At 42.1% G+C, this 23,782-nt stretch overlaps 1 protein-coding gene across 1 annotated transcript in view; it reads left to right on the top strand.

Moving 5' to 3' along the window:
• The first annotated feature begins 20,783 nt into the window (after positions 1-20,783).
• Positions 20,784-23,782, top strand: part of LOC126335790 (bile salt-activated lipase-like) — a 33,517-nt gene continuing 30,518 nt past the window's right edge. Inside the window, exon 1 of the mRNA XM_049999253.1 lies at positions 20,784-20,804. Coding sequence (XP_049855210.1) covers positions 20,784-20,804 — 21 coding nt within the window. The remainder of the gene's footprint in view (positions 20,805-23,782) is intronic.

Here is a 23,782-nt window from a genome sequence, read left to right as displayed (position 1 = left end):
GCGTCAGTTATCTTCATTTTTCTGAATATGTCACAACATTTCTCTCATGGAAATTTAACGTTGTTGAGTTACTATTCGTATATCTATTGAGCGTATGAGATTAGGATTCAGGGTGTTGTTAAACTAGGCAAGATTTTGCTTTGGCAGTACTTACAGTGGTTTCTCTGACCTACACAATGCAGAATGAATTAGCAGGATTACGATCGTACCTGTGAGCACATATCAGTGGCGGAAGTTCGCCTTGGCTATCTCACAAGGCGTGCCGTTCACGAAAATATGACAATTGTGTAACTCGAATAGAACCATGGCTTGGGGTTTTTCGTTTCGTTCTAATAGTAATTCATGATCGGTTTCTGGTGCAAAAACCTGGGTATACTCAAGGTGCTCCTACATACTGAAAATGAGGCTGTGGTGTCAATATTTGTTTCTAACATGTCGGTGCATTTGTTCTGCTCAGAAAAAGTCACACTTCACACGTCTCTGCATCAGTCTGCACCTCTCTGAATGCACAAGCGATGATATCTTCCTTGAAACACTCTTCTAGGCTCCTTAGTGATGAAGAGCACGAGTTTCTCCATGCTCAGAAGTTATTAACACGTCTTGCGAGTTTACTTGTACTCCTTTATCTGTCGCTATCGATGTTCTTGCATAAGACTGATCCATATGTGGCGTCCCCTCTCCGCCGCGTGTTGGTGTTGTCGACGGCGGGAGCTGTTACTGCTACAGCTCGATCGGTGGGGTCGAGACGCGTTGCGCGATGATGGATGTCTCCGTCGGTTAACGAGAGACTGGATCTGAAAAAGCTCCTAAGAAATCGTTCCTCGCGTAATGATTAAAGTTTTATTGCGAGTCCGCAGAGTTTCCTTATTAATGCGAACTGCACACTTTGATTGGCTCTTGTGGTTTAAAGTTGAATTATTATGTGCCCGGTTAAAACGTTGCTGCAATCATTCGTGCATCTTCCCTTATGTGAATCGTCCACATCACGAAAAGTGAGGAAAAAGTTCCATCGCAGATCGTATTGGTCGTTGTTTGTTCGTTGCTAACAAGGTTACTAAATGATGAGGTTGGGCAGTAAGCGCTCTGCTCTGCCATTGGCTGGCCTAGTGACGTCAGCGTGGAAGCAAGCGCTCACAAGCAGACGACACAGCATGCGCGTTTACGTCAAGTTTTTGGCGGAAGATTTTGTTTATACCACAACTGAGATGTCTAAACTGCTAAAATATTACAGTTAAAACTGATGAGTTATATTCTTTCGCAGCTTATGCCTCACACATCGGTAAAATATCAGATCACAACTACACTGACACACACTTGAAATTCGAAACCTCTGCTCAAATAAATCAGAAACTACTCATTTAATCGCACTGAAATGAATTTGCTTAAGAGCTCGAACTTGCAAACACTTGTTTGTAAGAACAACATTTCTTCTCTCTAAAGCTGCTATAGTATTCATCAATGTAACTTTATCTGTGTCTGAAAAAAAATTGTTATCTGTACATGTGCTCTTATTATGATGTTTCTTATTTGGTGACAGCTTTTCCATAGTTTCCAGAGATCTCTTGTGTAGTTCTCGTTTCTTATGCCGTTTGGTTCTGTCTTCTGTTGCGGGTGACACATAGACAGTCGCACTACTGCACGGCAAATTGCACGAAGTAACTGCATTTGGCTTGAGCATTCTTTTTCGGGGCAAATTAAGCAATTCAGACTGTAAATCAGTTTCTGCGAAATGGCGAGGACATATTCGTGCATGCGCAATATCTACACTGTCTTTCCTACAACATTTCAACAACCACAGTTTTTGTAATGTTTCATTACGCGGGAAACTGTGATACATTACGTCAGTTCCCTTTGTGCTCCAGTTGTAGGAAATACAGCCCGTAACAGCACAGCCTGGCATTGTAAAAATTAATTTTCTCACTCACTTTTAGATTCTCCAATAAGAATTTCACAGGACGAACCACAAACTATAGAGGTGGCGAACACAATGTTGATCCCGCTGTCCACTATCGCTAACTATTTCAGTTCCGAATCAAATATCAATTACAGCAAAAACCGTTAACACAACCGAATTCCGAATGTTTCCGCTGTTGACTCAGTACCTCAGAAGAAAGAACTCAATCAAAATACTCCTTCAAGCACATAACATCACAAGAAAAACAATCACACACAATTCGAACTGTGTATTGCCTAGCACAGCTGCTTCCACCGTGACGTCATGCGCACAACTGAGAAAACACGTTGTCTTTTGCGCATAGCTTTCTGCGCCTCCCTGGTTGCTAACAAGGGAACCTCCTCATCGCACCCTCCTCAGATTTAGTTATAAGGTGGCACAGTGGATAGGCCTTGAACAACAGATCAATCGAGAAAACAGGAAGAAGTTATGTGGAACTATGAAAAAATAAGTAAAATATACAAACTGAGTAGTCCATGTACAATATATGCAACATATAGGAGAATGTGAGTTCCGGAGCGGCGTGGTCCCGTGGTTAGTGTGGGCAGTTGCGGAATGACAGGTCCTTGGTTGAAGTCTTCCCTCGAGTGAAAAGTTTAACTTTTTTCAGTTTACGTGACAAACTCTTATGTTTTCTTCACTTTTTTGGGAGTGATTATGTCATCCACAAGAAAACCTAAATCGGGCAAGGTAGAAGAATCCTTTTACCCATTCGCCAAGTGTACAAGTTAGGTGGGTCGACAACATGTTCCTGTCATGTGACGCACATGCCGTCACCAGTGGCGTATAGAATATAGTAGACGTGATTTCCTGTGAGGTATCGGTTGACCTATGACCTTGCGATCAAACGTATTCGGTTCCCATTGGAAAGGCACGTCCATTCGTCTACTAATCGCACGGCTTTGCGGTGCGGTGAGGTCGCAAAACACAGACACTAAACATATGACAATGAACAGAGACGTCAATGAACGAGCGGACAGATCATAACTATGCGAAAGTAAAAAAAAAAAGTAAACTTTTCACAGGAGGGAAGACTTAAACCAAGTACCTCTACTTCGGCAGCTGCTCACGCTAACCACGGGACCACAGCGCTCGTTAGCTCACGTTGTTCTTTATGTTGCTTATCTTTCACATGGACTACTCAGTTTGTATATTTTGCTTGCTTTTTCATAGCTTCACAAAATTTCTTCCTGTTTTCTCCACTGATCTGTGTTCCGTTATTCAAGGCCCATCCACTGTGCCAACTTATAATTAAATCTGAGGGGGGTGCGATGGGGAGGTTCCCTTATAAGTAAAATCGTTCGCTCTATATGACGCGGGATCCACAGATCCTCTTTAACAAAGTCTTAATTATCTTGCGTCGTAATATTATGTATGTCCACGTTGAATCCACTTTTGATGAACAATTTTATTGTTTCTTTTCGCTAAATACTTTATAAACGTCCCGCGACACGCACACATGGTTAATTAGCACTGGCGGTTCTGTTAGTTACAAGTATCGTGACAATTAGGACAGCTTTAAACCTCTGCGTAATTGTATCTTCTTCAGGTATTCGTGTCAATGTCTCCTACTCGAGACTAAACGTGTATGATAGCCTTCAGAAACTTTGTAAAATCCTTTCTATAAATTCACTTATATGAATGTTGAGTCCAATATTGCCCACTTCCGTTAATAAAGTCCAACAACTCGGTACAAACAGTCAGCATACTATCTCGGTTCAAGTCTCTAGTCTGAATACCATTTACCAAAATCCGTGCATCTACGTCACGCAACAACGACTCTTGAAAGTAAAACAATCTCGTCACGCTCCGTTTGCTCAACTATGGCAAGAGCTCCTCTCGTATGACTTGATAGTACGATAGCTAGCAAGCAACTTACTTTTTCCGTGAGTGAGTATTGTAGACGCATTGAATTTCTTCGTTCCGTCTACAACTGTATTCCACATAAAAGTTATCTCTCGATGTAACGTTCATGGTATTAATTTGCAATTATTACTTAGATGTTTGGCGAATAACTAAAGACGACCTTTCTTTCTTCTTCCTTTCTACCAAAACACACTTTGTAATGCTTAATGTTGGTGTTGATCAAGACTTTCTGGTGTTATATCATCGGCAAAGTTGTCAGGATAACTTTTCCCAACTTTACATCTTGATGGTCTTTCCTAATTGGGTTTTGGGGTTCGTCAGGGTGTTACACATACAACTTGGATACTGCGTTGTCATCGTCCTACTGGTCGTCTGACCTACACATACAATTTTAGTCTGTCTGTATTGACTTTTGCAACTGCTGTGTGGTAAAATGTTCTTTTCCGACAACTATGTCACGTGACGCAGCTCTGCAGAAAATTATTTTACTGCTGGCCGCAACCCTGCCAAGAATTGTTGTGGTTACATTAGTCCAGAACTAAGTTCTCTTTAGCAAACAGAATAGGAAACATAAGAAAAATTTGGAGTAGGAATTAAAATTCATGGAGAATAAATAAAAACTCTGAGGTTTGCCGATGACATTGTAATTTTGTCAGAGACAGAAAAGGACCTGGGAGAGCAGTTGAACGGAATTGACAGTGTCTTGCAAGTCGTATATAACATGAACACCAACGAAAGCAAAACGAGGATAATGGAATGTAGTCTAATTAAATCAAGGGAATTGGATTAGGAAATGGGACACTTAAAGTAGTAGATGAGTTCTGCTATTTGGGTAGCAAAATGATGATTGTCGGAGTAGAGAGGGCATAAAATGTAGACTAGCGATGGAAAGAAAAGCCTTTGTAAAGAAAAGAAATTTGTTAACTTCGAGTATAGATTTAAGTGTCAGGAAGTCGTTTCTGAAAGTATTTGTATGGAGTGTAGTCATATACGGAAGTGAATCATGGACTATAAATAGTTTAGTCAAGAAGAGAATAAAAGCTTTCGAAACGTGGTGCTACAGACAACCTATAGACGGCTGCTGGGATTGTTCCCTACATCGTTTATATCGGTAGGGAACTTACGAGGGCCTATAACACTACCTCGGGAAACGCCTGAAATTGCTTCTATTCTATTCGATGACTTTCCTTCATTTACTACGAACTGTGACCGCTGTGACAGGAAGTCAAGAATCTAGTCGCATACTTACGATAATATTCCAGTAGTACGCAGTTTAATTACAAGCCGCTTGCAAAGTACGGTTTCAAAATCCTTCTGGAAACCTAGAAATATGGATTTAATCCGAAACTGGTTGTCGATACACTGATCACTTCGTGTGAGTAAAGAGATAGTTATGTTTCAACAGATCGATATTTTCTAAATCCATGTTGACCGTGTGTCGCCGGCCGAGGTGGCCGAGAGGTGCTAGGCGCTTCAGTCTGGAACCGCACGACCGCTACGGTCGCAGGTCCGAATCTTGCCTCGGGCATGGATGTCTGTGATGTCCTTAGGTTAGTTAGGTTTAAGTAGTTCTAAGTTCTAGGGGAGTGATGACCTCAGAAGTTAAGTCCCATAGTGCTCAGAACCATTTCACTGTGCGTCAATACACCGTTCTCTTCGAGGTAATTTATTATGTGCGGACACATTACATGTGCCAAAATTCGGCTGCATATCGACGTTAATGGTGTGGTCTGTAATTTATCCGACTAGTCCAACTGCATTTCTTGAATACTAATGTGACCTGTGCAACTTTACATTCTTTGGGTACTTTCCACTTTTTGGGGACAGATCTCCCGTCGAGCGAGCAGTTGTACATGATTGTTAAGTATGGAGCTACTGCGTCAGGATGCCCTAATACGAACCTAACTGGTAAATGTATTGGAGTGGAGGACTTGCTTTTATTGAGTGATTTAAGTTGCTTCACTACTCTGAGGATACCATCTTGGCATATGTTCATTTTCCGAATTCTGGAATGTTTACTTTGACTTCTTTGGCGAAGGAGTTTCGAAAGGCTGTGCTTACTAATTCTGCTTTAGCAGCACTGTAATCGACAGCATTTACATTACTATCGCATAACATGCAATTGTCGAATTTAGTGCAGGGCGTTCTGAATCGCACCAAACAGCACGCGAGTTAACCATAGATTTAGCGCAGTGCACCCACGGTTACAATGAAAACGCTGAACAGAGATTTAGAGGACGGACAAAAAAGACTGAACCAACTGGCAGCAGACTAACGTAGCCAACATATTACGAATATTTGCAGACACAACGATACGGGAATTCGATAGAGTTCGTTGCTGCTGGAAACAGTATGCAGTTGTTGTGGTCTTCAGTCCAGAGACTGGTTTAATGCAGCTCTCCTTGCTACTCTATCCTTTGAAAGCTTCTTCATCTCCGAGTAACTACAGCAACTTACATCCTTCTGAATCTGCTTCCTGTATTCGTCTCTTGGTCTCCCTGTAAGATTTCTGCCCTCCACGCTTCCCTCCATCTCTAAATTGGTGACCCCTTGATGCCGCAGAACGTGTCCTACTAACCGATCCCCTCTCCTAGACAAGTTGTGCCACAAATTCCTCTTCTCCCCGATTCTATTCAGTACCTCCTCATTAGTTATGTGATCTACCCTTCTAATCATCAGCATTCTTCTGTAGCACCACATTTCGTAAGCTGCTATTCACGGCTTGACTAAACTATTTATCGTCTATGTTTCACTTCCGTATATGACTACACTCCATACAAAAACTTTCAGAAACGACTTCCCGACACTTAAATATATACTCGATGTTAACAAATTTCTCTTCTTTACAAGGGCTTTTCTTGCTATCGCTAGTGTACATTTTATGTCCTCTCGACCTCGACAATCATTAGTTATTTGGTCCCCAAATACATAACTCACCTACTGCTTTAAGTGTCTCATTTCCTAATCTGATTCCCCCAGAATCACCAGATTTAATTAGACCACATGCCATTATCCTCGTTTTGCATTTGTTGATGTTCATGTTATATCCGACTTTCAAGACACTGTCAATTCCGTTCAACTGCTCTCCCAGGTTCTTTGCTGTCTCTGACAAAAGTACAATGTCATCGGGATACCTGAGAGTTTTTATTTATTCTCCATGAATTTTAATTCTTATTCCAATCTGCGAGACGAAAGTCAGCGTATACAATCCAACACGTATGCTAGTGATCCTTGGAAAATAAACTCACAAGTGGAATTGGATGATGATCCATATATGCAACGGAGCTGTGTTTCTTCCTTAAAGGTGGACACAGCATCTTTAAGAGTAGGCAATTTCCAACCTTATCTAGTTAGAAAAATAACATCAACCTGAAGGTATTTATAAACTCGTTTAAGAGAATATTTGCCCGCAGCTGGACTTAATTTGATAAGATACAATTTATAATGTCTAAGATCATAGGAGAAGCTGGATTGTGGGCCACGGAAATTAGTGAGACTTGTAATACGTGCTCAGAGTTCGAAAGGCTTTTCTTAGCGAAATATTGGTCCTTAAGTCGTCAAGAACGTTTGCGGAAGGAGATTTACCAACCTCAGTTTTAGAACCCTAAGAAAGAGACTTTATGGCAATACTTTGAGCGTTATTTTAATAAGACTAGATACTGGACTGAACCCATTTCCAGTCGTGAAGTCATCAGGATATTGAAGGTAAGGTTGCCATTCAATATAAGAGAAAAGCTCATTCACCTAATGGACAACGATGTAGAACAATTTTGTCTGTAATTTAATCAATTAATATGTTAATGGAGGACGCCAGACAATGGCACAGCAATGACAGCAATTATCATAGGAATAATGGAAATAATAGTCAGTGTAATCAAAATAGGCAGGATAATAATAAGAATTCTACCACCTTTTGCCAGAATAATCAGAATTTCAAAAACGGTAGCGCACAAATAGATCACGGGCCAAAGGATAATCAAAATTGGAACCCGAATTATAACCTTCATAAAGGTGCCTTCGTGCCGAACAGTAATCAAATGCCAGGACAAAGCGATTTCGAAAGAGTTAATGTAGTATCACTGAATAGGAAGAGGAAGTATGGGGGGCGCCAATCGCAAAACCACCAATGCTGTGGCGATGGCCGGCAGAACAACTGGAGCCGCCTAACAAGTCCAGTTAGGGAACATGCCAAATGAACAATGGAGGTTGGAGTAATACCAAAGCTACCAGCACGTCCTTTAACCCTAATTGACCTATACCATTACCTGATGGGAGAAACGTAATAGTAGACAAAAGTGAACGCGGTACATCTAGTCGAAATACACGAACCCCCGAGAAACTTAAGTGACGGGCGGTCAAACGAGAGCCAGTCACTGTAGGCCTTCCTCGGAATGCTGGTTATGAGGAGGGAGGCAAACTTCACGAGTCCATCTATGTCCGTAAGTATCACAATGACTTCTTAAGTATCACAATGACTTCGACATCAGAGACGATTTAGTGAATGACCCAAGGGCTGAAGTTAATAAGGGAGAATATACCTTACAGGCTATTGTGGTAGCGAAGATCAATAACATTCCAGCAAATATTCTGATTGACACTTGTGCAACGGTCAGTGTAATGACGATTAATTGTTTAAATATGGTTAGTAGACAACCGAAGCTACTCACTTTGCCAGTGTCAGGATGCACGGTATCGGGGACCTTTAGCGCGAAAGCACAAAGGATAATTAAACAAGTACGAGTAGCAATAGACCTAGAAGAAGTTAAATTAGAATGTAATTTCTTGATAGTATCTAAGATGACTACACTGTGCATATGGGGGATGGATTTTTTTATATGAATATAGAGCAATTCTTGACATTAAGGTAGCTGTTTGTATGTTAACTGTTAATGATAAGCCATTAAAGATAATGCTAAGAAAGAAAAGACTGATTTTAGGGAAATACGGTTATCATTTAATTGGCAACTGTATTCCGGTGAATGCTTTGCGCATTACATAGATGATGACTGTGTTAAGTCAACCAATGCTGAAGCTGATATGTTGAGCAATCGATGATAAAGTTAAAGAATCAAAATATTTATTGATACAGCAGCAGATAGAATTAAGAGAAGTGTTGAGGTTATATCTAACAGTATTTAATAAAAAAGGGATAATAAAAAACTTCGAGTACAACATCGAAATTTACTCACATACCACACTCTGCAAGACGACATACTCAGTCCCATGGTCAAAGAGTGAAGTGGTAACGAAGGAAATAAAAAGGATGTTAGACTGGGGTATAATCGAAACTTCAACGTCGGAGTACTCCAGCCCTCTCTTAGCCGTAACTAAGCCTAATGGAGATATACGTTTAGTCTTCGATGCAGGAATATCAACAAAATTGTCAAACCAGTGACGACTCGACAGTGTGTTTTATTTTACAACATTTCACGTTTTTTCAGTAGACATGACACAGATAGTGAAATGGGAAACTTGTGCTACTTAAAATGAACATTAGTATAGGTTTGACTGTAAGATACATTGACGGGAAAGAATGGCAACACCAAGAATGAGTTGTCCAATATACTCGTAACACTGAAAACATGGTGTTTGTTCAAATTTCCCACGGCTCACATGAGAGTGGCGCTAGTAGAAGCACTATGAGGATGTAAATCAGGTTTCCTTTAAATACACGCTGAGCGTTAGTTAACTTGAGAAATTTGACGTGGTGACCTGATGTTAGTCAAGAATTCTTTTAAGACGACAAAAAAAATGGTTGAAATTGCTCTGAGCACCAAATCTGAGGTCATCAGTCGCCTATAACGTAGAACTAATTAAACCTAATTAACCTAAGGACATCACACATATCCATGCCCGAGGCAGAATTCGAACCAGCGACCGGAGCGAAGACGACAAAGACTCTGTTATCAACATGCCTCTGAGTTTGAACAAGATAGTGTAATAGGACTATGAGTATCTGAGTGTTACTTTGCGATATTCCAGAAAGACTGGGCAGGAATGTAGGTTCTTTAATGGTACTGTCCCCAAATCAGCGCCGTTGGCGACTTGTTGGTGTCAAGCCAGAGCTCATTTGAAGGAAGTGTAGAAGTCTTTGTGTTTTCTGTTGAAAGATGGTTCAGCCTTGGTGTCAGTCGGTTAGATTTCGCATGACAGCGGGAGCATTCTCATGATTATCCCATGCCCTCTGACTGCAAATCTCTACGTCACTCTTTTCATTTGACCGGTAGCGCTGCCAGTCATGAACAGTATTCCAGGGAGTGTTTTCCAGCATGATACTGCTCGCCCAAATACCGCTGTTGTAACGCAAAATCCTATACAGAGTCTGGAAATGTTGCCTTGGCCAGCTCGACCACGAGATCTGTCTCCGATAGACCATATATGCAACGTCATCGGACGATAACTCCAGCGTCGTGTACAAACAGCATTAATCGTCACTGTATTGATCGTCAGAGTCCAACAAACATTGAATTCAGTCCTAACAACTGCCGTCTACAATCCAATGCATGCCACTTTGCAAGGTTACAATCAATAATCTGGCCGTTACACCAGTTATTAATGTTCCAACATTTCACATTTGCAGTGACTTGCGTCAAGCTCATATTAACCTGTGATCGTCTACGTCTACGACTATGTGATTACTCTGCTATTAACAACAAAGTACATGTTGCAGGGTTCAATGAACTACCTTGAAGCCGTCTCTCTAACATTCCAGTCTCCAACAGCGCGCGCGGCAAGACCGAGCGCTTAAATTTTTCTGTGCGAGCCCCGATTTCTCTTATTTTATCGTGATGATCATTTCTCCCTATTTAGGTGGGTGCCAACGGAATGTTTTCTAAACCACAGGAGGAATCTGCACTGTTAATCAATTCAGTAAGTTACCTATTCAGACATAGTCTCGAAATTGCATTACTCTACGTTAATTATTTTTTCGTACTGCGTATTTTTTTCGCATCAATGTATTTCGGTAACTACACTGACAATCAAAATTATCAGCACATTTCTAAAGACTTTGTACAACTAAGACCCAAATTTTTGAAAACGCCTAATGTTTTTCAAACAAAGTTTGTAAGAGTGCTTCCCCTGGGTGATGCATTACCATTTTATTGGATGTTAACATGAACTTTATTTAAGTGATTAATCTTATTTCTTGTGATATTTGCTAGTCGCAATCCTGCATCCCAACCTTCTGCAAAAGTTGATACAAGTAAGTGCAAACGCATGTTGCCAGCCACAGGAGGTGATGTTACAGTTTTCAGATTGAGTATGTGTCCTATATCTCAATGGCCTGTCCGGGAACCTCTCGCGTCCCCCTGCTTAGTTTATTTTCTTTAAATTTATCTTCTGGTTGTTTCAGAACGGACAGACGCATAATTTCGTATGTCAGTAATATTGTTGCGATCCACGGAGCAGGAGTAGCGTAGTGAATAGGAAGCCAATTAGGGAGTGCGGGTGAGTGTTCCATGTTCACGTCCAGGGCTACCGCTTTCACATTTATATTTGGAATATTGTTCATCTACGGTGTACAGTGTACAGAGTAATAAGTATCTTCGGAAAAGTCGGCGGCGGCCAGGCGTAAACGTGCTTGGTGCAAAGAAGTGCCTATGCTTTGTCAGCGAGTCATGAGGTCACCCTGCAGGTCGGTGTGGTGGCAGCAGGGGGACAAGGCGGCATCGCCTGCCCGTCGAGAAGATTTCGTGACACAGTGCGGCTTCCACCCAGTGCTCTCGCAGACAGCATTTGGCTGCAGTCAGCCAACTTTGGGCCAGGATCTCTATAACGCAAACACTAGGTCCTGGACATTCACCATGTATTGATTAAGACTGCTGCAGATACTCACGAGTCATCCAGGAGACAGCACAAACGCGCCATACCTGGTCAGAGTGTAGATGGCAGCTTCAAATCATCCGCGATGATCCGTAGTGTAGGAGAGCAGGTCACACACCAGATTTCGCTTTCGCGATGATCCAGTGACGCAGTAGGCAGCAACGGCAAACCATGGATGAGATATGCATCAGTTGGCAGGTCTGAAGTCAGCACGCAGGTAGCAGGCAGGCCGTTGTCGACCAGTTTATCGTAGTTTCACTGAAACGTAACAGAATATCAGAGAAGAATGTTGAAGATTGGATCGGTAGATCACATAATTAATGAGGAGGTATTGAATATAATTGGCGAGAAGAGGAGATTGTGGCACAACTTGACAAGAAGAAGGGATCGGTTGGTAGGACATGTTCTGAAGCATCCAGGGATCACCAGTTTCGTATTGGAGAGCGGCGTGGAGCGTAAAAATCGTAGAGGGAGACCAAGAGACTAATACACTATGCAGATACAGAAGATGTAGGTCGCAGTAGTTAATTCAGAGATGAAGAAGCTTGTACAGGATAGAGTAGCATCGAGAGCTGCATCAAACCAGTGTTAGGAGTGAAGACCACAACAACAATTGATTCTAGCAATACGGAAGAGTGGCAGCATGACTGAATGTATTTTTGAAGCCCGAAAGCCTCGTCATTTAAAGGTCTGAGCTCACACATATGACGCTGTGGCTCTGGTCGTATCAGCGCATTTGCCCTTATTTATCATATCCGTGAGCACAACTTGCCTCGCTGCGGTAATTAAATATTTATTCTGGATCAGCGCGCTCCGTTCTTTCTGCTTACGTTTGATTTTACCGTGGTGATCGTATTTTAAAGTTACGTTATGTTACCTCACATCGTCTTGTTAGGAAACATGGCAACGTTTGTGTTCATGTTTGCCTCACTCCAAGGTTGTGTGGCAATGCCCACCTATTTCCCAGTCATCTGTTATATTGGCAGTAAGCCTTCGTGACATGCTTTTTGGAGCAGGCCTAATCTTATCTGCGCTGAACTCACCTGGCAGAACTCTGACTCTGTTAAAACACTTCAGCTCGTAAAATTAAATTATTCTGCTGTACAATACCCCTCCTCTCGTTCAAAAACGTCCGTCCCGAATTCTGCATTTGATTACTATCTGCACTAATGTCATAGATCTATTTCCAGAATTGTACATTGTGCCCATTGTACAAACTTACATCCATTGTCTGTTTGTTTACTCCTTATTTCTGTTTTTTATAATTTATACTAGTTTTATAATTTTGTTAGTATATGTTTCTTGGTTTATGTTAGTTAACCAGTGGACAGGTATCTAACGGTCAACAGGTGTGGAGAATCGGTATTTATACGTCTGAAACAAAAGTAAAATGCACAAATTGCTATCAAAAGAACGGAAGACAATGGATATACTGCTTATGATTACAACATTTCGACGTTGGTTCCCTTCGTGTTCTGAATATGTCGCAACATTTGTCTCAAGGAAATATGGCCTTGTTGAGATTCTATTAGTGTATCTAAGGAGTGTGTGAGATTAGGATGCTGGGTGTTGTTATAGTACGCTAGATTTTGCGTTGGCAGCACTTCCAGTGATTTCTCTACTCATTACAGATCAGAATGAGTTAGCTGGAATACAGGCTTACTTGTGAGCGTAGATGGGTGGTGGAAGTTCAAGTTGGCTATCTCCGAAGTCGATACATTCACCTAGATATCAGCATTGTGGAAATCGAGTACATGTTGATGTTTCTCGTTCTAACAATAATTCATGATCACAGTTCCTGGTGCAATATTTGAGTACCTTCCTACATACTGAAATGAGGTTGTGGTGCCAATGTTTCTTTTGACATTCGTTGCTTTTGTTCTGTCCAGATATAGTTAGTGCATTAGTCTACACATCTCTGGGTGCACAACTGGTGCAATTTTCCTTCAAACAGTCTTGCTAATTTCCGAACATGAAGAAACTCATGCTCTTATGTCACTAAAAGATCTGCAACACCTATTGCGTTTATCCGTTGCTGCCCATCTTACCGGATAAGAGTGAACCATATTACATCGATACTGCGTTGTCATCCAAACATTGGTATTTCGACCTATACATGCAGTTTTAGTCTGTCTGTATTTACTTCCACAGTTGCTATGTGGTAAAACATTTCTATGTTATTTTCGGACAACTTTGTCACGTGTCGCAACTGCGCCGAGAATTATTTTTCTATTAGACGCAACCCTATCAAGAATTGTTGTGGTGGAAATAATAAAGAACTCAGTTTCTCGCATGAGAGACTGTTTCCTGTAACGACCCCAATCGAATTCTCGTATCGTTGAGTCTGCAAGTATTTGTATTACGATGGCAAATTAGCTCCGTCGTTTTTGTATTTCCCCCAAACCACCGTTAACTGTTTTCCTTGTATCCCGAGTGTAATGTGCTAAATCCCTAGTTAAATCACGTGCTATTAGGTGCTATTCAGAACGCCCTGCTCTAAATCCTACAGTAGCTATGCGACAGCAATGTAAATGCTGTCGACGGCAGTGCTGTTACAGCAGAATTATTAAGCACAGCCTTCCGGAATTTCTTCACCAAGGAAGATGAAGTAAATGTTCCAGAAATTCGAAAAAAGAACAGCTGTCGACATGAGTAACTTACAAGCAAATATCCTTGAAGTAGTGAACCAACTTAAGTCACTCAATAAAGGCCGTGCGGTTGTAGGCGCTACATTCTGGAACCGAGCGACCGCTACGGTCGCAGGTTCGAATCCTTCCTCCGGCTTGGATGTGTGTGATGTACTTAGGTTAGTTAGGGTTAAGTAGTTCTAAGATCTAGGGGACTAATGACCACAGATGTTAAGTCCCATAGTGCTCAGAGCCATTTGAACCATTTATTATTCATTGTTATTGGACCGTCACGGAAATGCACCAGCACACACTTCAGCAATTGTGATCGCAAATTTAATGGAAATAGGATTCCAACTCGTTTCACATCCCTCCTACTCTCCAGACGTGGCTCCCTCGGACTACTGTTTGTTCCCCAATTTGAAGAAATGGCTGGCAGGACAAAGATTTTATTCAAACGAGGAGGTGGTTATAGCAACTAATAGCTATTTTCCAGACTTGGACAGTTCCTATTATTCGGAAGTGAGCAACAAATTAGAACAGCGTTGGGCGTAGTGTATAAGCCTAAAAGGAGACTATGTCGAAAAATAAAAAAGGTTTACCACAAACACGTAAGTAGGTTTTCTTTTTGCACGGACTTTTCAAACGTCCCTCGTAGTTGCGCTCCATGTTGCTCAGGCGCCTTGACCCATACGCTACTGGACGCGCCTGCACTACTCATATTCAGGTCCAAAATACCACGAACCGCCAATTACTGGCTTCATGCGAGGGGATAAATTCCTTCTCAAATAAGGAACGGCGAAGTCCTGGATTTGGCACTAATGCTGCTTCAGAGCTTGAAATGGTGTTTGACGTTCTGTTGATCGCTGGAATTTTCTGCTCTTCCTCAACAGTCAAGTCAAAGTTTCTGTAATTTGTATAAATTTCTTTACGAATTTTTGAAAATAATTGCATGTCTCCAGGAGTGACTGTAGTCGTTCTGTGGTTTGGGGCATTACGAAGTTCCAGATCACTTCTGTAAGCCGAGAATCATTTTGAACACATTTCAACTTAATTATATGCCCGAGGTAGTTTACCTGCATTTGTGCAAAATAGCACCTGGTCTCGCTAAGCATCAGATGTGCAGATTGTAGCCAGTTAAATACATCTTCCTAGCGTTTCACATGCTCTGGCGTAACCTTTGATACTATAATGATATCACACAAATGTACCAACGAAGTTTTAAAATTTAAACCACATAAAACCCTATCCAACAGAGATGAGCGATCGACTCCTGAACTAGTTGACAGCTCCAGATCCTTTCAGGAGTGTGCATTTGGTGACTCGGAAAAAAGGGACGTTAGCTCTTCAGGTACGTAAAGCAATTCTAGGGATGTCACTGTGTGGAACGAAGGTTTTAGGTTAAGCTGCTGCAACGGCGGACCACCAGACTTGCATAAGTGTTCACTCTGAAGGAGACTCTACTGAAAACAAATACACTATACATGTATTATACGCATGTTTATATACTTGACTGTTCTAAGGGGCTTTTCTCAGCCAACAAAAGAATAGACAGCAAAGAAAGGCCACTCCCTCAGAACATTGTACTAATGCAGTATGAACATTCCCCACTTTTATTTAGCTTCTGATTTGAACAGACATCTTGCAAGGAACTACCATGTTAACCCATCTGACAGTTCACAGCGGGCGTCGATTCTATGTGTAGCAGAAATGCTTAGCTACTCTACCACTCCCGAATTTGTACAGAGTTGACTGCAGGTGACTCATGAGTCACTGTGATCTTGGTTCACTCACAGATACAGCCCCTGGCAGTTTCAGTAAGAGTCCTTTTGCCTTGCTGAAATGTGAGGAAATGAAAAGCAAAACCAATCAACTACAATTTACCACCATAAAAAGTGTAAATTATTCAATTTGGAATGAGTTCGATGGAACATCAGTCAGCTACAAGGAAACTATCGCCTGGGGACCTGCAGCAATTGTCAAACTAGACATACATTGTTACACTGATTATAAATAAAAACTGTAGACAATTTTAGGTAGTAAAAACGTAATTCCCCTTATTCAGTTTTTATAGTTCACTTTGTTTTCAATAAACTTATGAATAACTAATAAGAACGAAATCTTTTTATAATTCCCAAATACTTATTCAGAATTTTGTAATGTTTTTTTAAATTTTTACTGAAGGAGAAATGTAGGAATTTAGGAAATCTTAAAGACATAAGAAAGGTAATGGAAAACTATTAGTCTTCCTCTCAATTCTACCAAAAATTGTTGTAATAAAGTAAAAATATAGGACAGGGATCTTGAATTAAAAAGAGAAGGCGCATTACTTACACTTATCTTAGCAAGTAATTGGTGAGCCATGCTGAACCGATGGCTAAAGAAACAGCTTTGCCCATAACTACCGTCTAATAAACTTTGGAACGTAACTGGCGCGTTTTTCAGTCCCAATGACTCCCTTTATACTGATAATATCATCATGGGACTCTGAAAGGGTCTTCGCTCTGTCTTCGAGGACTATCTCTACTTGTCGATAGTAGCTTCATGGAGTCACTGTTACAAGATTGTCTAACGTTTCCGTAACATTGGGGATCGGATATCTGTTCTTCTTATTACCATCTCATGACTATTTTCTCACGAGGACCATATATCGTCCCATGGACTATCATAAAATGGTGCCAATGGCTCTGACCACATGGAACTTAACATCTGAGGTCATTGGTCGCCTGGAACGTAGAACTACTTAAACCTATCTAAACTACGGACATGACACAAATCCATGCCTGAGGCAGGACTCGAACCTGCGGCCGTAGCAGTCGCGCAGTTCCGGACTGAAGCGCACAGAACCGCTCGGCCACCGAGGCCGGTCATGGACTATCATTGCGTCTGTTAAACGTCTCGCTTCGTGTTGATCTATGAACTCTTCCATTATAGGTGAAGAAGCTTCGCTATCGGTGCAGATTTCTGTAAACCCGAACGTTATTATCTGTAGATATACGGTGCTGTGTTACTGTTGTTGCTGGCAAAGGATTCATCGTGTTAAATGAATCCATAAACCGTAGTTGCAAAGCTTCCATTACCTGGCGATATCTGCCTCGCAAGTGACACCACACATTTTCACGTAACGCTGCTGATTCGACATTTAACTTACGGCTCTGATCATCACATGAGCCATCAACATCTTCATCACATGATACCTGTAATATGGCGATCTGTATGGCCTTCGAGAGCCTAACCATGTCCATGCCGAAATTTTTCAAGCTTACAGGAATAATAAAATCACCAATAATGTTACTTAAACGCTATAAGCTTTTGCGCGGAAAACGATGCATTCTGTCTAGTTCTTCATTTTTCCTTAGTGGCTCTACCACGTGCAATGATTCACGTCGTAATGCAGTGCAGTATCAAAGGAAGCAAAGACTAACTTTCCTGTACCTGTTGGTACATCATCATGGGAACCAATCTTTAGCATGCATATTCGCAGTTTGGTCATCAACACTGTCGTGAGGCGTACGCCTTGTCACACTGATCTGCTGTATGCTGCGAAAGATAGTTTTTGACATGGTGTTTGTCAAGAGAATTTAGTCCAATAATTGCTGACTACCCTACACCCACTTATGGTATAGTTCAAACACTCATACAAGATACTGAAACTGACCAGTCTCATACCGAATATCTCAACAAAATTACGAGGGTTGCCCAGAAAGTAATGCACCGCATTTTTTCTTTAACAGTTTTTTATTGAACATACTGAGAATTACACACACGAAATAATGGTGTTTCATCTACACACCCTACCAATCCTTGTCCTGGTGGTGGAGCCATTGCTTCACTGCGGGAATCACCTCCTCATCGTCCTCGAAATGTCTTCCTTGAATGGAATCCTTTAATGGCTTAAACAAGAGGGAGTCCGAGGGGAAAAGATCAGGGCTCTAGGTTGGATGGGGTAACGAAATTTAGTCCAGTAATTGCTGACTACCCTACACCCACTTATGGTATAGTTCCAACACTCATACAAGATACTGAAACTGACCAGTCTCATACCGAATATCTCAACAAAATTACGAGGGTTGCCCAGAAAGTAATGCACCGCATTTTTTCTTTAACAGTTTTTTATTGAACATACTGAGAATTACACACACGAAGTAATGGTGTTTTATCTACACACCCTACCAATCCTTGTCCTGGTGGTGGAGCCATTGCTTCACTGCGTGAATCACCTCCTCATCGTCCTCGAAATGTCTTCCTTGAATGGAATCCTTTAATGGCTTAAACAAGAGGGAGTCCGAGGGGAAAAGATCAGGGCTCTAGGTTGGATGGGGTAACGAAATCTAACTGTATTTTGCGATGTGTTCAGAAATACTCATACTTGTGTGGGGCCGAGAGTAATCGTATTGCTGCAAAACATCTCCAGCGTTGCTGTGTCGCCGAAGTCACTGGAAGCACGTCTTGAGTTTTGTTAATGTGTTGACACATGCATCTGAATAAATGGTACCGCCTTTTGGCATCACATCAATGAGAATCACACTTTTTCAGTCCCAGGACACGCTGATCATGACCTTACCGGCGGAAGCAGCTGCTTTGAATTTTTTCTTCTTTGGGGATTCGTTTTGTTTTGGGCTCAAAATGGTGAACCTAGGTTTCTTCACCAGCCACAATCCAGGCCGAGAAGGCTTCCCCCTCAGCTTCAAAACGTTGCTACAAATGGAGGCAAATGTTTTTTTTTTTTTCTGTGGGATTTTTGATGCATAGTTAGACACCGCAGTAACCATCTTGCACATACTTTTGAACATCCAATAGCGCGGATAATTGCATCCACATTTACATTGCTGACTGACAGATGCAGCGAAAACTGTCAAGATGTAATGCGTCTATCCCAGCTCGCTGGAACATGTCAGGTGTGACAGCTGTGGATGATCTCCTCGACCGCTGCAAATCTTGGAGCTCCGCCGAATACCGTTCGTGTCCAACGACTAACTGTACTTCTGCCAACAGCACTGCTCCATAGACTTTGCACAAGCGTTTGTGAATATTCCCACACCATGTTTCTCTGCAGTGAGAAATTCAATGACGGCATATTGCTTCTACTATACACCATTTACAGTCGCCATTTTGAAACGGTCCTGCAGCTACATTATCTGTTGTAAGAGACGGAATCATGGCGTGCTCTCTCAGGAGACGTCATACACTACATACGTCACTTTTCGCATTCGAAGCATTGTTTTGGACTGAGAAAAATATGCGGTGCATTACTTTGTGGGCAACCCTCCCATCACCCGCTGCCCCCGATTTATGAGGGGGGTTCCCAGTCTCCTTCTGCCTACGAGGTCCACACTGACGGCTGACAACTGCGCGTCTGTTTCAACCAGAAATTTGTGTTCCTCGCCTCTCACAAAGCCTGAAAAGCAGCATTTGGTCTGTGCATCCATTTGTGGAGTGTTACATCTATTGAGAATTCCTTCCTATGATTCAACCACTCCCTTTTGCTTTTAACGGCTGCTTCTGATGTTTTCTCCATCTATATTCCCCACAATGCTTTACCCGGTGTCCCGTTTCTGATAATGTTACCATTAAACGACAGCAAACTGCTGGAATGTTTCGGCCTTACTGTGAAAATGGTTCAAATAGCTCTGAGTAATATGAGAATCAACATCTGTGGTCATCAGTTCCCTAGAACTTAGAACTACTTAAACCTAACTAACCTGAGGACATCACAAACATCCATGCCCGAGGCAGGATTCGAACATGCGACTGTAGCAGGTTGCGCGGCTCCACACTGCAGCGCCTTACTGAGAACCTCGGAGTACAGCACGTACGACTTTTATTCGCCTTTCAATCATAGCCATACAGAGAATAATCTCGTCTGACCAACCACTCATTTTTGCGGTAACCTCAGAATTGTCAACGAACGCAATTACGTCCTCTGTTGACTTGTCAGAAGAGTCTGTTACTAAGGTAGCTGCCGATGGATCGAAAGAGGGGCCTCCCAATATCCCGCTTGCAACTGCTGAACCACAGCTTGTAAAACCTTTACCTGCCTATGTAGTTCCTCTTGTTCCTGCTCTTCGTGGGCCGGCCGCGGTGGTCTCGCGGTTCTAGGCGCGCAGTCCGGAACCGTGCGACTGCTACGGTCGCAGGTTCGAATCCTGCCTCGGGCATGGATGTGTGTGATGTCCTTAGGTTAGTTAGGTTTAAGTAGTTCTAAGTTCTAGGGGACTAATGACCACAGCAGTTGAGTCCCATAGTGCTCAGAGCCATTTGAACCATTTTTGCTCTTCGTGGCAATTCATTCCTGACACTATCTGCAGTGTGAGTGGAGTTTTCGTACTCTACAACTACCATTTTACAACAGTAACTAAAAATAGAGAAACTGCACTCCAAACACATAAAGAATAATTATACACTGAAGAAGCTTATTCGCAGATGGCGAATATGATTACACATTAGACGTACAAATGATTACATCCTTTCTTCTACGGATCCCACTGCATGTGCAGTCATCGGCTGCCGCAATGGCGGGGAAAAGCCCGAAGGTAGTCTGAGGAAAGGGCCGAAACCGGGTATTACCGAATAGAAAAGCTAGCGATACTGTTTTTATTGGATTTTATACCGATTGCACCTCTGCTTCAATTACAGAACGCTTTCTAACAATTAAAACTGTAATTCCCATCATGTGTACTTCGTTGGGCACGTAATACAGGTTTGCAGTCTGCATTTAATTGTGTCTGAATAGTACTACAGAATGTTCTTTGGACATGCATGCATATCCGAAGAACATTGTATAGTACAACTGAGACATTGAAAATTGCTGAAATTAAAGTATGCATTTATATATGTATGAAGGACACTGTACAGTACCATTCAAAAATGCAGACATTGTAGACTTGTACTGTATGCCGAGGAAAGCTAACAAGCCAAGAATTATACTTTCTCTCGCCAAGTTGGTCTCACATGAGAAGTATGCGCGTATAGGATGTGCACACTGTGATACATGTAGGTTTGGGTCAGTCCAGAAGCCGTGTACAGATAACCTACATCTATCTACGTGATTACTATTCACAATAAAGTGCCTGGCAGAGCTTTCAATCAACCACCTACAAGCAGTCTCTCTAACGTTCCACTCTCGAACGGCACGCGGGAAAAAGGAGCACTTAATTTTTTCTGTGCGAGTCCTGATTTCTCTTATTTTATCTTGATGATCAATTCTCCCCATGTAGGTGGGTACCAACAGAATGTTTTCGCAATCGGAGGAGAAAACTGGTGATTGAAAATTCATGAGAAGATCCCGTCGCAACGAAAAACGCCTTTGTTTCAATGATTGGCTTTCAAATTGACGTGTCATATCTGTGACAGTATCGCCCCTATTTCGCGATAATACAAAACGACCTGCCCTTCTTTGTGCTTTTTCGATGTAATCCGACAGTCCCATCTGATGCAGATCCCACAGCGCACAGCAACACTCCAGCATAGGGCGGATAAATGTGGTGTAAGCAGTCTGTTTAGTAGACCTGTGGAACCTTCTAAGTGTTCTGCCAATGAATCACAGTCTGTGGTTGGCCCTACCCACAATATTATCAATGTGATAGTTCCAACTTAGTTTATTTGTAATTGTAATCCCCGAGTATTTAGTTGAATTTACAGCCTTCAGATTTGTGTGACTGAAATTTAGCGAATTTCGTCTGCAAACAATCTAAGACGGCTACTCTGTTTGTCTCCTATGTCGTTGATATACATCAGGAACAATAGAGGGCCAACAACACTTCCTTGGCGAATGCCGGATATTACTTCTGTTTTACACGATGACTTTCCGTCTATTACTATGAACTGTGACCTTTCTGACAGTAAATCACGATAGTCGCACAACTGAGGCGATAGTCCGTAGGCATGCAGTTTGATTAGAAGACGATTGTGAGGAACGGTGCCGAAAGCCTTCTGGAAATCTAAAAATATGAAATCAATTTGACATCCCCTGTTGAAAGCGCTTATTATTTCATGAGTATAAAGAGCTAGTTGCGTTTCACAACAAGAACGATATTTTCTGAAACATTCCGTTAACGTGACAGCTCGCGCTACATGGGCAATTGGGATACGAGTCCTAGTTTGGCAGAAATTTTCATAAGTTACTAATCATTTGCACAGGAGATGTATAATCATACCCGAAATTTACGAATACATTGCTTCATTATAAAATCACTGTATATCGTCTGCAATGTCTGTTCCTTCGGTCATGCATGCATGTCCGAAGAACATTATGTAGTGCCATTCAGACACTGTGAAACGCAGACGATGCATATCTTTAGCAAAAACACATTAATACTTTCGGCGTATCGTTTCTCAAAGGGACCCAGAACATTCCTGTGGCAAACGCCCAAATAGTCTAGTATTGTACATGAATGACACAATTCATGCTCTGGCAGGTTACAAAACTTACACCACCCTGTTGTTCCTTAACGCACCGCTACACAATAACAAATACATAGGCTCTTGAGGGTTAACAAGTGAACGTTAAGGCTGCTGCTGATGTCTCTGCAATCTCACATGACCTAAATTAGATACACATATCAGTGAAAACGCATTCAGCAAAGAAATAGTTCACTCAGTACACCACACTCTGCTGGTATTGCCAGACCACATTCGATGCTGCAGACATAGCCTCACTGCCATGGAAGTCTTTAGGTGACAGCCAATTCTGACACAAATGTTGCGACTATTTCCTGGCACCAACATTGTGACGCGGGAAGCGGAGAGGAAGATGAGCATGGAGTGTAGATAAGTAGTCCAGTTCATGACTGGAGGTGCAAGTGACATCTGATACAACATTTATTTATCGTGTAACATACACGGAGTTATAAGATCTTCAGAGCTGTGCTTGGCGACCAGACATAAATTCATTTATCGTGAACTCGTGAGTCACCCCACAGATCAGTGACACGCTCAAGTGTTCCGCTGGTGACTACGGGAGAAGGAGGCATCACCCGCCGAAACATTCCATCACATGGTGTGGCTTCCACCTCAGCGCTCTCGAAGACAACGTGTCAATGTGCTCAGGTGGAAACTGCAGACTCTGGTCCAGGATGGCAGCTGCCGTGAAGACTAGGCTCTGGTCACTCATTACAGATCGACGGATCGACCAAGCCTTCAGCCGATATTCAAGAGTCGGCCAGGAGTCTGTGCAGACGCACAGTACCTGATCGGTATCCATATCATTCCCCATGACCAATAGTGGATGACAGCTGGCTGTCTGCCGTTCTTTTCATGTGCGATGCCCCAGTAGGCAGCAGCAGTATACACAGCTCCTGTATAATCAGGCTGGCTGCATCTCAGTTCTGTAGTAGACCGTCATTTACGAGCTTGTTGCTGTTTCAATGAAACTCAATAGACTATTATTCTCTCCGGCCTTAGCGACAAGATAGAATGGCAGCATGACGGAATCTGTCCTTGAGCTCCGAAAGCTTCGTTATCTATAGGGCTCAGCCTGCATCTATTAGTGCATCTGCCATCGTGTAGCACA

The sequence above is a fragment of the Schistocerca gregaria genome, chromosome 2 (assembly GCF_023897955.1).
Source record: "Schistocerca gregaria isolate iqSchGreg1 chromosome 2, iqSchGreg1.2, whole genome shotgun sequence".
In the NCBI taxonomy this organism is placed as follows: Eukaryota; Metazoa; Arthropoda; class Insecta; order Orthoptera; family Acrididae; genus Schistocerca; species Schistocerca gregaria.
Note: the sequence above shows the minus strand (reverse complement) of the source record. Positions and strands in the feature narration are given on the sequence as shown.